Genomic DNA, 15,557 nt, shown 5'->3' on the forward strand with positions numbered 1-15,557 from the left:
CATAACAAAGTGCTACAAATTGGGTGGCTTAAACAACTATTGTCTCACAGTTCTGGAAGCTGGAAGTCCAAGATCAGGGTGTCAAGGGGGTTGGTTCCTTCTGAGGGCTGTGAGGAGGAATCTGTTCCATGCCTTTCTCCTAGCTTCTGGAGGTTTGCTGGCCGTCTTTGGCATTGCCTGGCTTCTGGAAGCATTACCTAAATCTCTGCCCTCCTCTTACATGGCATTCGCCCTCTGTGTCTAGCTCCAAATTTCTCCTTTTATAAGTACACCAGTCATATTGAATTAGGGGCCCATTCTACTCCACTATGACCTCATCTTAACTAATTATATATATTCTGAGGCACTGGGTGTTAGGACTTAATATAAATTTTGGGAGGGGGACACATTTCAACCCATTACAGCCATATATTTCATTTTTCTGGATTTTTAGAGTACTACTATTTTAAAGTTTAAGATACAAACTTTGTTCTTCTCATCATTTCTTTCTCAGTGAATTTGAACTAAAAGATGGTACAGTGATTTTTCTCCTTAGGGTCCTGGTATTTCAGTTGCTAAGCACTCTTGTCAGAATTCGATTTGAGATTGCATTTCCCCTTACTGCTTTATTTACCATATGAAAGTTTATATTGTCAGCAAGGCAAGTCAGTAATTTTTCCACTCAACTTTTAGAGAATGCAGCTTTCAGCAGATGTCTAGTTAATTGAAGCCCTTGCACCCACAACCTGATCTTGTATTTTGCCATTGTACACATCACCATGTTATCGATTCCAACATTTGACCAGGTGGCCTATAATATAAATTGTGCTACACAGTTGTCTCTACTTTTATGTTGGTACCAAAGGTTCATGGATTTTCAACAATCTTTTTCTTTTTCTTTTTTTTTGAGATGGAGTCTCGCTCTGTCACCAGGCTACAGTGCAGTGGTGCGATCTTGATCTTGGCTCACTGCGACCTCGGACACCCTGGTTCAAGCAATTCTCCTGTCTCAGCCTCCGAGTAGTTGGGATTACAGTCATGTGCCACCATGCCCAACTAATTTTTGTATTTTTAGTAGAGATGGGGTTTCACCATGTTGGCCAGGATGATCTCGATCTCCTGACATCGTGATTCGCCCACCTCGGCCTCCCAAAGTGCTGGGATTACAGGCGTGAGCCACTCCGCCCGGCCTTAACAATCTTTTTCAACTACATTATATTCTTTTTTAACCCTGGCCTCCAGCTCTTGGCTTCTTTTATACAAGGGAATTCCCAGTAGTGGTTATATTCTTATGACTCCATTCTTTGCTAATCCTAAAGGCACCCAAAAGGCTGTATTTACCTTTTCAGATTAAAATCTCCTATTTAACTTATGACCTCTATGTGCATATCTGAGGCTGTAATTATTATTTCTGACACCTTTCTCAAATACTTTCTGCTGAAAATTACTGTGAATTTGGCTTGTTTCCTTATGACAGTTTTGTACTCCTAACCAGGTGCTTGTCATTCTGGTATCTTAAGCTAAAATCCAGAAACGCAAATCTCATTCTTTTACTCCATCTCTTAACTCTTCACTCCCAAAGCCTCCAAAACCTTCTAAAGCCCCAGTGATAAACTGGACAAAGAGATACTGCTGTTTCCTGGCACCTTGAACATTCTCTGATCTCTAGAACTGTTTCTGTGTTTCTTCTGATAGTGTCATTCCTTCTCAAAGTAGGAGGAATGAACTGGGGCAGGCAAGTTAAGGATCTCAGAAGATTCTCTATTATGTGAACATGCCAGGCAGACACATATTTAGACTGGCAAGGCAAGACTAGGTTAGACATGCCCATGCCCTGCAAGGAATTCATTTCCTTGTATCAACTCACAGTACAGAGTCTCTTCATTCTTCCAGAGTTAGGTACCACTGTGGGAGGAGCCTCCTATCATCTAATTCTTCTATTATTTTTTTTTCTACCCTAACCCCTAGTTCTTCCTAGCCTTTTTCTTTTTGCTCCCCTATTTTCACAATTTTTTTCATTGCTTTCATTTTCATACAGTCCTAGTTCCTACTTTTCTTTTCTTTTTTTTTTTTTTTTTGAGACAGAGTCTCGCTCTGTTGCCCAGGCTGGAGAGCAGTGGCGCGATCTCCCTCACTGCAAGCTCCCCCTCCCGGGTTCCCGCCATTCTCCTGTCTCAGCCTCCCGAGTAGCTGGGACTACAGGCGCCCGCCACCACGCCCAGTTAATTTTTTGTATTTTTAGTAGAGTCGGGGTTTCACCGTGTTAGCCAGGATGGTCTCGATCTCCTGACCTCGTGATCCGCCCACCTTGGCCTCCCAAAGTGCTGGGATTACAGGTGTGAGCCACCGCGCCTGGCCTACTTTTCTTATGTTATTTCCACTGTGTGTCTCTCCTGGTCTGATGAGCCAGGGTTAAAATTGACCTTCACCTCTTTTTCAGTCAGGATGATCACTTTGCATTCAGCATGCATGTTGGTGAGTTCCTAATACAAGGGATGCATCCTTTTTTACACAAGAATCACTTTAAAAGTAAGAAGTGAATAGATCACATTGTTTTTCATTTAAAATTAAAAAAACATTTAAGCCCAATGGGGGAAGCACCTATATTTACAACTTGGATAAATTTCTTTGTTGAGTAGAAAAATGCCTTGAGAAAATCAGTACTGCCTCTCAAATACCAAAATATAATAGCTGGGTATATTTGAGAAGTAGCCACTTGGAGGCAGCTTTTTAATTCTTCATCTTTTACATTTTAAGTTTTTCTCCATGTATTATTTTATCCTTGAAATAACCTCCAGGATAGGTATTTAAAGAGGCCCAGGGAGATTAAGTGACTTGGTCAAGGCCACACAGCAAGTATCAGTACAGCTGGGACTAGAATTAGTACAGTGTTGCATCGTATCAGTGCAGATATATTTACTGAATATATCTTGTGTCTCATGCACTGGGCCAGTTATAAGATCAAAATGATAAATAAGGCACCACATGTGACCTAAGCATCTCTTTTCCTTTTCCCCTTTCGTCAGAACAGAGTAGAGGAAATAACACCAGTGCTTAGGAAACACTGGTTCTCTGAACAGTAATGCATTCCTATGGGGAAAATGAACTGTGTCTTATCTTCCCTGAAGCAGTCCCCTTAGCCAGTCCTACTGATTGGTTCCAAGGTCACATGGTTCCTCAGGAAACAGTATATTAAGAGTTTAGTTACATTCTAATTCAAACCATAGTCCCACTACTTACTGTATGATTAAACAATTTAGGAAACCTCTTAATTCTCAGTGTCTTCATCTTTAAAATTAAGGTAATAAATAATACAGATTTTTAAGGTAGTTATGAGGAATAAATGAAATAATATATGTAAAACATTTAACTTAGTAACTAGCCCATAGTAGTATTTTAATAAATGTTAGTTGTCATTATTATTATTATAGTTACTGTTATCATTGCCATTGCCTAATACTCTGCTGAAATGGGAAGAAAGTTGACATTTGCATTTAAATTGCTTTGAGCCTGACTGATCTAAGGCAAGAGATAGAAGGCATATGCCCTAGGTCTAGCCAGTGACTTTCAAACTTGTTTGATCATGACTCACAGTAAGAAATGTATTTTATATTTATATGTATACATACCCATTCATTTTATATCACAATTCAGGTAGTACTAAGGCACATGCAAAATGTATAATATATACACTAAAACAAAAGTTTTGTGAAACAATATTCATCCGTACCACATGCAGTGCTCATTAGTATTTTCAACTGTAATGTTTAATTTTGGAAAAAATACTGATTTGACCTATTAGAGTGACTTCCCAAGCCACTAAGGATGATCCTGCAGTTTGGAAAAACACTGCCTGAGACCCTTTGCTGGTGTTAAGTGCCCAGGACATCTAGAAATCATTCAGGAAATCTAAGTAGACCTCACCACCAACAACCAATGCGCTAGTCTAATTCCTTTGGTTAAAATGACTTCCAGATGGAATTAGAATTCTCAAAGCCCCCTGCTGGCCCCATATCAGTACTGGCCATTTTATCATTGCTGATTTTCTACTAATTGGCCAAAACTTGGCAGTTTTTCATTGATGAGCCCTTCTTTGGGGGAGTTCTTACTATTTTTTGTTTAATACCCCTCTTTTCACTCTTTCAGTGCAAATAATTGGGTTGAAGGTATAATAATGAGTCACAACAGCTCACAATGTATTGGTTTGCAAAAAGTAAATAATCAACAAATTCTTTGAGTGCCTGTATTTCAGGCTGTCAGCATGGATACAAGAATAAACATGATTGGGTGCTTGCCCTCACTAGCACATGTAAACCAAAAAGTACCTGAAACAGATCTCAATAAATTCAGAAGTTTATTTTGCCAAGGTTAAGGACTCACCCTGGAGACAGGTCTGTGCCTTTCTCCAACAATGATTTTGAGGGCTTTAATATTTAAATGAGAAAGAGGGAGGGTATAGTAATCCACATGTTGCAAGAAAAAAGGAGCAGGTAGGAGAATGGTCAATTATGTATTTGTCTATAAGATAAAGTGAACATACCAGTAGCTATCTGTGGATAAATTTAACCTTTTAACTGTAGCTGTTTGTTTAGGAACAAAAGGAAAAGCAGCTTCTTGTATGTCTCAGCTTTCAGCCTAATTTTTTCCTTTTGGCATAGTGAACTGGAGTCCTGAGTTTTTATTTTCCTTTCACACACACAATCTTGTAGAGTGAAAGAATATGCAGATAATCATGATGCAATGTGATCAAAGTTCAAATAGAGCTCCCCAGTTTGGGAGCAGTCAGGAATGCCTTGAAGAGGTACTAACATTGTACCTGGATCTTAAGGGTTACGTAGGAATGTGTCAGGTAAGGAAATGGGAGAAATCATTCCAGGCAATAAGACTAGCGTAAGAAAGTGTGATGTGTTAAGGAAGCTGTATCTCAGAATCAGGAACTACTCAAGTATCACTATCATCATCTTAGTGTCCCATTTTCAATAGGAAAGTTCAAAATTTTGGCAGAAAGGAGAGCAGTCAGCCAACACAGAGGAGGCCACACAGTGTGCCTTGGCCATGTCGTCCCAAGCCTTTGTTCTGTCTCGCAGTCACATTCTGTGTCATCAGCCAACACCTCTGCAGCCCTTACTTTCTGACTTCCTTTGACCACCAGAGCCATCAGTGCCCTTCATTTTCTGCTTCTAAAGAAGTGAAGTGGGAATGAAAACTCACTTCGAATGATTTTTGTTATGTCATATGTTACACAATTTTGCATTGTATAACTTAATACTACTATTAAAGATTGCAATCCTGACTGAATAAATATAAAATCATTTCCTCTAATTGACTTGAGCAATTTGTTTGCTTGGAAAGTGCTAAAACTGCTCACAATTTTTGGTGTGCCATCATCATAAACTCCTTTCTTTCTGTCGGAAAAAATATATTACTCAAATTACAAAACTATTATCTCTAATACTGCCTATCATTTTGGTGCAAGTAGGGATTTTAAGAGACGTCATTACATCAGTCATCACAAGCTGTATTGTTAGTGGTATTGGGTATTGTCACAGGGTTATGAATTTTTGCTGCTCATAAGTATTTATAGAAAATAAATGTAATTTCCAAATGAAAAGAGAAGGAAGATAGCGTGGCAATGCTTAATGCTCTACTGCAAAAATATGCCCTTAGTTATTCCAAATGGTTGCTAGAGCTTCATTGTTTCCTGGTGTGATGACCTTGCTCAAAGAACAAATGTGTTGTACAACACACAGCATTCGCCAGTCTCCTTCAATATGAGGACCAGTGTATTCCTAACATTTACACATACACACCCCAAATTCCTTAATTTTATTATATAAATTTGTTTCTGACTGACTGATAATCTTTAAAAGCTTATTCCATTTGGTATAATTTTTTAGTGGCACCTTCTGCTGTGTGCTGTCCATTTCATTGTGCTTACAGTATTTATAAACAGGTGCTGAAATTTCATTTAACAGGTACTCAATGCATCTTTTTTTTGTGACTGCAGCTTTTTGTTTGTTAATTAAATCTTCTACTTTTATTATATTTACATTTTTCCCGTTAATTTTAAAAATTAAGTAGCCTATTCTTCTCTTACTCAATCTGCTCTGACATTTGCTACTATATACATTTTATTTCTCTTTCTGTCTTTAATCTTACCTACCAGTGCATGGGTACAGAGATAAATGTTTTACTCAGTCAAATCCCAAATCTTCAGCTAAGGGAAGAGTCCATAATCAAGGTACTGTATTATGTGTCCTGATATGTCACTCTTTTAAACCATCTTCATGTGAAACTACATATGTTACAAGTAATTTTTTTGCATTTGTAAAATTATATCCTTTATTCTCATCTACATTCTGAATTTCCTCCGATTCCATTTACAAAAAAATTAATAATTGCCATAATGTCTAAGAAAAACTCATAAACTACATAGAAAGATTCATGCAGCCAGGCGTCGTGGCTCACGCCTATAATCCCAGCACTTTGGGAGGCTGAGGCAGGCAATCACCTGAGGTCAGGAATTTGAGACCAGCCTGACCAAGATGGTGAAACCCCATCTCTACTAAAAATACAAAAATTAGCCGGGCGTGGTGGGGCACGCTTGTGATCCCAGCTACTCGGGAGGCTGAGGCAGGAGAATCACCTGAACCCGGGAGGCGGAGGCTGTGGTGAGCCAAGATCGTGCCATTGCACTGCAGCCTGGGCAACAAGAGTGAAACTCTGTCTCAAAGATTCATGCATGTGAAGCTGAAATGAGCCATAAAAACTTTTCTTGGGAACTGGTCTCTTGACCCCATAAATGCTTATAAAGAGAAAGAGAAGCAGAGGTGACATTATCATGGTGACTTCTGGTCACCTAGAAACATGACTTCAATTTAATAGTGGGAAAAGACTAAAGCTTCTCAAACAGGCTTTCTAGATCTAAAGAGGAAAACCCACTTTAGGGAGGCAGTAGGAAAGTCCTATATCCCTGTGACCCCATCACTGAGATAAACACCACAGTTCTACAGGCATTTATGAGGGCCTCTTGATTTGAAGGTGATACAGTGCTAGTCAAATTTGAGAATTAGTGTATGCCTTTGTGTCTGGATATTTGATATTTAATAGTCTCACTTGCATATAGAAATCCTTGATTTTTCTAATTAATATAACTAAGGTCAACTTATCTCACTGAGACTCTTCTAGCATTTTAGCTTGCCCTTTCTCTTAGAAGATATCTGCTTCTGGCTGGGTGTGGTGGCTCACGCCTGTAATCCCAGCACTTTGGGAGGCATGAGGCGGGCGGATCACCTGAGGTTGGGAGTTCGAGACCAGCCTGACCAACATAAAGAAACCCTGTCTCTACTAAAAATACGAAATTAGCCGGGCATGGTGGTGCATGCCTATAATCCCAGCTACTCAGGAGGCTGAGGCAGGAGAATCTCTTGAACCCAGGAGGTGGAGGTTGTGATGTGCTGAGATCATGCCATTGCACTCCAGCCTAAGCAACAAGAGCGAAACTCTGTCTCAAAAAAAATAAAATAAAATAAAGGTATCTGCTTCTGACTGTACATTTTATTCATTTATTTTTATTTTATTTTATTTTAGAGACAGTGTCTCACTCTGTTGCCCAGTCTGTAGTGTAGTGGCGCTATCTTGGCTCACTATAACCTCCACCTCTGGGGGTCAAGCGATCCTCGCATCTCAGCCTCCCAAGTAACTGGGACTATAGGCGTTTGTTTTTTGTTTTGTTTTGTTTTGGTAGAGATGGGGTTTCACCATGTTCCCCAGGCTGGTTTCAAACTCCTGGGCGCAAGCAATCTGCCCACCTTGGCCTTCCAAAGTGCTAGTATTACAGGCATGAGGCGCTGTGCCCATTACTAAATTTATAATTTCTCATTCTTCACAGATACTGAAAAAAAAAACTATAATATAATCTTGTTTAGAATTACATCATTTTGGCATGATATACAAATATTAATTCCAAATCCAGCTTCAGATTTTAGTAGACTTAGAAGTTTCTATTTTATATCTTTAAATGTCATGTGAAATTGACCAAATAAGCAGAAGAATGTTCCTTACTTTTTTCATGAAGCCCTGAGAAATTGAGTAACTCAGCATTTGCCTTGCTAGACTTTATTAGTACCTCCTGCCAGCTTGTTTTGTTTTCAGTGTCAATGTACTGTTTCTACTTATGATCTTAGTATTTACTTTTAAATCCTGAATTTACATCAAAATATAAAATAAGATTGATTTGGGGGGTTTGGTAGGTCATTCTGAGGCTAAGATTCTGTGATTTTGAAATGCTATATTGGATAATGCTTATGTTACAGAAGTAGCAAATGACCATATGACTTATGATTTTTAGATTAATCAACTTGCTATGACCTCTAAAATTGTAGCTCCAGAGCATGCACCTTTTTCCTTAGTCAGTGGTATTCCCACATTAGATTATCTCACTCCATGACTTTGGCTTTCGTGAAGGTGTGTGGGCAAGTCTTCGCTCTAGCACTCGCTTGATCAGCTCTCCAACATCCTTCATTGATGTTGGCGCCCGGCTGGCAGGCAAGGACCATTCGGCCTCCTTCAGTAACAGCACCTACCTACAAAACCAGCTCTTGAAACGGCAAGCAGCCCTTTACATATTTGGTGAAAAGTCGCAACTAAGGGTAAGATTTCTTTTTTCTCACTTAGAAACTTTGTGGATGCACTAGAGCTGTTTATAAAACATGTATCACAAACCAGGTTTGCTAGAATTTTTTTTATAGCATGATTCTTAACCTGGAGTTAATAATCTCAAAAAATTTAGCTCTCTTTTTGAATTTATTTATATATATTAATTTTTATATAGATAACATACACATATATACATATGCATATTTATTAGCCACGAAAATAAGTATTTATTCATGACAGTAAAAAATCAACATAAACATTAGGAATACTAGGAAGTGTACATACGAAAAAAGAAATAAGGCTTCATCAGGCTGTGTTTTCAACAGCCTTGATTCACTTTCCACAGGAATCTGCCCATGGCAAAACAGATAGTTTTGTTGTTGTAAACCTACTGATAAAAAAGGCTACAGAAAGACAGAAGAATGGAGAGAGGAAGACTGTGGTGCCACGTATGGAGGCAAGGCAAGGCCAAGTCTAGACTTTCTGAGTAACACTTGTTAAAACTTCTCAAGGCTATACAGAAAGAGACACATGTCCTAAGACATGTCAGAAAATTCAAAATACTAGATGCTAATCAACTGTATTCTTACTGTTAAGTTGTTGTGCTAAAGAGCTTCACCATGCTGAGGGCCCATAAATTGTAAAGATGGTCTTTTCCTCCAAAAGCAACAATAATTCCTTGAATTTAATGTTTTGCAAGTCACGCATTACAAAATAAATTTCATTACCACGAATAGGTGTATAGGACATGAAAGTTACCTGTTAACTCAGAAATCTCAACGTTTAGTCCAGTGCTCCAGTTGGCACTGGACAACCTAGACAGACCTCTGGCTGAACCCTGGAGCAGAAACTGTGAGCAGGGTGCCCTTAGCAAGATCCCACATGCTTGGCCCTTAAGACGCCAGTAACTGAGTCATCTCTTCTGGAGCAGGCTGGTGGCTTTGCTAGCTCTTCTCCCACTGCCTGGACTGCTGCAACCACTTAGTCATCAGCCTTTAGGGTAGAGGGCATAAAACTGCTGGGTAATGCTCGATTTTTAAATCTGCATATTTGTCTTCTGATACAGTAAATAATTTTATATCCAGAAAATAGAACACTTTTCTACAGCAATCCAGGGTTGCTGGTGCCAGTGTCTTTTCCAGAGCACAGACTTTCCATGCTTCAGCACAACACTTACTCGTGATCTGAATCACTCTCCAAGGTTTAGCTCCTTAATACTCCCCTCTGCCATTCTCTTTGCACATGATTTCTCAGATTAGCTGTGTGATCATACGTATTTGAGTAAGAAAGAGTTGGGATGCTGCCTTTTTCCTTCCCTCTCTTTTTTCTTTCTGTCTGTCCTTCCTCAATAAAGTATCATTATTATATATTTTTTAATTTTTTGAGACAGAGTCTCACTCTGTCGCCAGGCTGGAATGCAGTAGCATGATCTCAGTTCACGGCAACCTCCGCCTCCCAGGTTCAAGCGATTCTTCTGCCTCGGTCTCCCGAGTAGCTGGGACTACAGGCACGCGCCACCACGCCCAGCTTTTTTTTTTTTTTTTTTTTTTGTATTTTTAGTGGAGACGAGGTTTCACCGTGTTGGCCAGGATGGTCTCCATCTCTTGACCTCGTGATCCACTTGGCCTCCCAAAGTGCTGGGATTACAGGCGTGAGCCACTATGCCTGGCCAAGTATTATTATTTTTAAAAATGTAATCCCACCATTCTGGCACAGTAGTTGTCAGCAATTTTATATATTCCATTCAGGTTTTATCTTTTATTCGATTTTGTGTGTAGAATACGGCTCTGTATCTGTCTGATATGTGCCACATTCTAGCTAGCACAATGCCATCCAGTTACAATTCCATACCTTTTTCTCCCAACAAAGAAGCATAAAGGAAAGTCAATAAATTACAGTGAGTTATTCTGAAAATAATCTTGAATTTGACCTTTACCTAGGTAAATTCACATACTTTAATACTTGATTATTGGGAACAAATTCCTTCCAACCTAATGGAGTGTCTCACTACTTTGGTTAGTAACTCCTGGCTTCTAAGATAGGCATACCTAGCTTATGTATCGTTGGGAAATAGGAATCTACCTTTCCTGAAAAGTAAACTATGTTTTGTCTATTATAAGTTTTTTAAAATAATAGAAAGGAACTCATGTATATCACTAGGTTCTTTATCTGAAGCCTTAACATCATGTTTCCATGTCGTATAGTAGTCTGCATAACTATTTTAGTCACTATTCAACCCGTATTGTTGTTTAGGTTTCTTTATCTTCTGTATATAAAATGACAGTCACAATTCTAAGCAAATAGGTTATTTTGTTATTTTTTTTATTGAGATACCATTCCCAGAGGTTTTTTTCCGATTAGATTATTTCCTCAGAGTAGCTTCCTTAAAATGGAATTATTAAGACAAAGGAAAAATTATAAAATACACATAACAAGATTTACCATCTTAACCATTTCTAAATATATGACTCAGTATTATTAAGTACATTCACGTTGTTGTGCAACCAATCTCCAGAAAGCAGTTTTACTCTTAGAAAAAGCAGATGGTCCAGTAGAGTAATTTGGGCAAAATGAAAAGAAAGTGGAAACATTTTGAGAAAATTAATTCATTCTTTGGCATGAAAAGTTAGAGGACTTTTAAATCTTCACAGCTAGGTTATTAAAATGAAATATACCAGTAGGCCATCAGTATAGCATTCTTTAATTACAAATGCAACACTCATACCACACACAAATTCCATATGGATTAAAGATGTAAATGAGAAAGTACTCAAATAAATATAGGTTGATACATATATAATATTAAGTGAAAAAATGTTATCCCAAAGATAGAAATGAACAAAGCCTTTCATGGTTTTTTTATGTAATTTTTTTTTTTTTTTTTTTTTTTTTTTTTAGGTGGAGTCTCACTCTACTGCCCAGGCTGGAGTGCAGTGGTGTCATCTCAGTTCACTGCCACCTCCATCTCCGGGGTTCAAGTGATTCTCCTGCCTCAGCCTCCTAAGTAGCTGGGATTACAGGTGCCCGTCACCACACCTGGCTACTTTTTGTATTTTTAGTAGAGATGGGGTTTCACCATGTTGGCCAGGCTGGTCTTGAACTCCGGACCTCAGGTAATCTGCCTGCCTTGGCCTCCCAAACTGCTGGGATTACAGGCATGAGCCACCACGCCCAGCCATGTAATTTTTTATTATTGACTTTTAAGAAGTAGGGCCAGGCACAGTAGCTCACACCTGTAATCTCAGCACTTTGGGAGGCCGAGGTGGGCGGATCACAAGGTCAAAAGATCAAGACCATCCTGGCCAACATGGTGAAAGCTCATCTCTACTAAAAATGCAAAAATTAGCTGGGCGTGGTAGTGTACGACTGTAGTCCCAGCTACTTGGGAGGCTGAGGCAGGAGAATCCCTTGAACCCAGGAAGCAGAGGTTGCAGTGAGTCGAGATTTGTGCCACTGCACTCCAGCCTGGGTGACAGAGTGAGAGTCCATCTCAAACAAACAAAAAGTCACCACAATGTTGGTAGTCTTGGGGCAGCAAGAAAGTGATTTTTATTTCTTTCTCAATATTTATCTCTACCTTTTTTCATTTTTATTATGAATATGTTTTACTTGCATAATAAGAAACAAATATGTGCATATCTACAAACTTTAATACATGTACAGTCTGGAACTCCAACAGTGTATTACCTATCCTTTCCCATATACATCTTGGGAAGACTTAGTTTACACTATTGGAGTAGTCATACTGTCCATGTATCGTTAGTTGCTCTTTAAAGTTCCGGGTTCATGGCCTTATAATTGACTTATATTTGGTATTATAAGCTCCATCAAGTTCCAGTCTACCAGTAGTCTCTTCCAGTTCTCAGAATGAGAGCACTCTTAGGCTAAGTAATCTACCTCTAGTAAGGACTAGATTTGCCATTCTAGGCAAACCACTAGACTGTACTGAATGGCTCTTCCAATCAACACTGACACATTGCCATACAAGATTGACTCTTTTGACCCATTGGCAGCCTCTGCAGCTATTTGGCCCCAACTAACTGTTTACCGTTATGCACTGCCCCATTGGAAACATCACTCTTTTACCTATAGCACTTCATCTGCCTGATTCTCTGAATCTTCATCCACAGAACTTCAAGGTAGAATTTGCTTTAAATTGTGAGTTTGTTCCTGTTGAATTTCATGAAATCCGGCAAGTGAAAGCCAGTTTTAAGAAGCTGATGAGGGCTTGTATCCCAAGCACCATCCCTACTGACTCAGAAGTGACCTTCCTGAAAGCGCTGGGAGATTCTGAGTGGCTCCCACAGGTAATGTCTGAAGCAGCTTCTTTCTTTATAACTCAGAGAAACAGAGGTCCAAGTAGATATACAGAACTGTATTTGAGAAAAAAAATACTTGGTTCCCTCACTCACCAACATTCTCCTCCTTCATTGCGTGCTATCAGTAAAGGCCTTTCAGTTTCAGGAAATCATCTGATATAGGAGGTGAGGGAGTAGAAGTCTTGATCGCTGGGTTTTTATCTCTGTGTAATTCAAAGTTTGGTGTCTACAGGACACTAAGGAGAAAATTATTTTTAGATGGAAATTTTTGATGTAGTAAATTTAATCAGCATGTATATACAGGGCTCCTGCTCTGTTATCAGTACAGTAAGGATCCAGGGCAGAGGACAACTTCTGCATGACTCCAAGAGCTCTCACCTTTCATTTGTCTGCCTATCCCAGGTCTCTAGATTTTAGATTCACCCCAAACTACCCACCAAAGGCACACTGGATGCCCCCAAGCCTACCTAAGGCTAGAGAAAAAAAACACAGTGTCTGTCTGTCAGTTCAGTCAACTTTGGGATATTCTTAATGGAACTTTTATTGAGAAATTAAAGGGCCTTGTCTTTAAGCTCCTTTATTTCTTATATTGCCCAGGCTGGTCTTGAACTCCTGGCCTCAAGTAATCTTCCCATCTTGACCTCCCAAAGTGCTGTGATTACAGGCATGAGCTGCCATGCCTGGCCCCCATTATTTGTATCACCTTGCAGAAATTCCCAGTCCCCTGCCTCCATCTACCTGCAAACATCCTGCCTCTTGTTTCCCACAGCACATTGGACTAAAAAGCAAAAAAAAAAAAAAAAAAAAAAAAAAAGGAATGATGTCAGTACCCAGGGCAGGGCAGTGACTATTCTCAAGATACTTAAACCAAAGAGAAACACTACCACATATACATTTGGCTATAAATGTATCATGCCGTGTTCATTATTATTAAGGCAATTTAGGGTGCTTTGCATACCCATGGAAGGAACTGATCAATACTCCCTTCTGTCCCCAGGCTATGAGCCCCAGCTCCAAACGGACCCCACCACCCAACTTATCTATCCATGTTTCTGATACATTCTGTGCTCTGCTCTTTGCTAGAAAGTAGACCTGTACCAAAAGTTAGGGACTAAAGACAGTGGAAATAATTGCCCAATTGGGATATTGACATCTTAAAAGTTAACTCTTAAAGCAAATTCTTTTTTTTGACTTTTATTTTGTGTTCAGGGGCACATATATTGGTTTGTTGTATAGGTCAATTGCATGTCTTGGGAGTTTGGTATACAGATTATTTCATCACCCAGGTAATAAGCATAGTACCTGATAGGTAGCTTTTCTATCCTCATCTTCCTGTCACCTCCAACCTCAAGTAGGCCCCAGGCATCTATTCCTTTCCTTGTGTCCATATGTACTCAATGTTTAGCTGCCACTTATAAGTGAGAATATGCAGTATTTGGTTTTCCATTCCTGTGTTAGTTTGCTTCAGCTGTATTACTGCAAAGGACATAAGCTCATTCTTTTTATAGCTGTGTAGTATTCCATGGTGTATATGTACTGTATTTTCTTTATCCAGTCTACTGTTGATGAGCATATAGGTTGACTCCATGTCTTTGCTATTGTGAATAGTATAGCACTGAACATGTGTGTGCATGTGTCTTTATGGCAGAACAATTTATATTCCTTTGGGTATATACTGAGTAATGGGATTGCTAGGTCAAATGGTAATTCTTTTTTAAGTTATTTGAGAAATCACCAAACTACTTTCTACATGACTGAACTAATTTACATTCCCACCAGAGATGTATAAGCATTCCCTTTTCTCCACAGGCTCGCCAGCATCTGTTATTTTTTGATTTTTTAATAATAGCCATTTCTTAGAACGAATTCTGACCCCAAAAGAATTCAGGCCTGGTGATAGCTATGTTGTAGAAACAGTTACGTGAGGAACTTCTCATTACTGAGTAGGACATTTGCCTTATTCCTGTGTTTAAAGTAGCCTAGGCCGGGCGCAGTGGCTCACAACTGTAATCCCAGCACTTTGGGAGGCTGAGGCAGGTGGATCACCTGAGGTTGGGAGTTCGAGACCAGCCTGACCAACATGGAGAAACCTCATCTCTACTAAAAACACAAAATAAGCCAGGCATGGTAGCGCGTGCCTGTAATCCCAGCTACTTGGGAGGCTGAGGGAGGAGAATCACTTAAACCTGGGAGGTGGAGGTTGTGGTGAGCCGAGACTGCGCCATTGCACTCCAGCCTGGGCAACAAGAGCAAAACTCCGTCTCAAAAAAAAAAATTTTTTTTAATAAAATAAAATAAATAAAGTACCCTAGCTCTGTTTAAGATATGGGTTTTTTCATTTTTCTTGTTCAGAGTTGGATTCAAATTACAAATTATGTCTGATGATCATTAAAATATTTTTTAAAACTAGAATATTATACATTTGGTTTTAAAATCTATATATTGTTCTCACACCTTAATTGTTTATCAAGGACTTTGAGCCAATTGATGTGGCTTTAAAAACTTAGCAAAGGCCGGGCACGGTGGCTCAAGCCTGTAATCCCAGCACTTTGGGAGGCCGAGACGGGCGGATCACGAGGTCAGGAGATCGAGACCATCCTG

The 15,557-nt window shown here is 39.3% G+C and overlaps 1 protein-coding gene across 1 annotated transcript in view; it reads left to right on the forward strand.

The window, feature by feature from the left end:
* The window catches only part of SBF2 (SET binding factor 2), a 118,810-nt gene that overhangs the window by 70,871 nt on the left and 32,382 nt on the right, over positions 1–15,557 (forward strand). Inside the window, exons 13-14 of the mRNA XM_012000212.1 lie at positions 8,446–8,630; positions 12,768–12,944. Coding sequence (XP_011855602.1) covers positions 8,446–8,630; positions 12,768–12,944 — 362 coding nt within the window. The remainder of the gene's footprint in view (positions 1–8,445; positions 8,631–12,767; positions 12,945–15,557) is intronic.

This window comes from Mandrillus leucophaeus, unplaced genomic scaffold (assembly GCF_000951045.1).
Source record: "Mandrillus leucophaeus isolate KB7577 unplaced genomic scaffold, Mleu.le_1.0 Scaffold622, whole genome shotgun sequence".
Lineage (NCBI taxonomy): Eukaryota > Metazoa > Chordata > Mammalia > Primates > Cercopithecidae > Mandrillus > Mandrillus leucophaeus.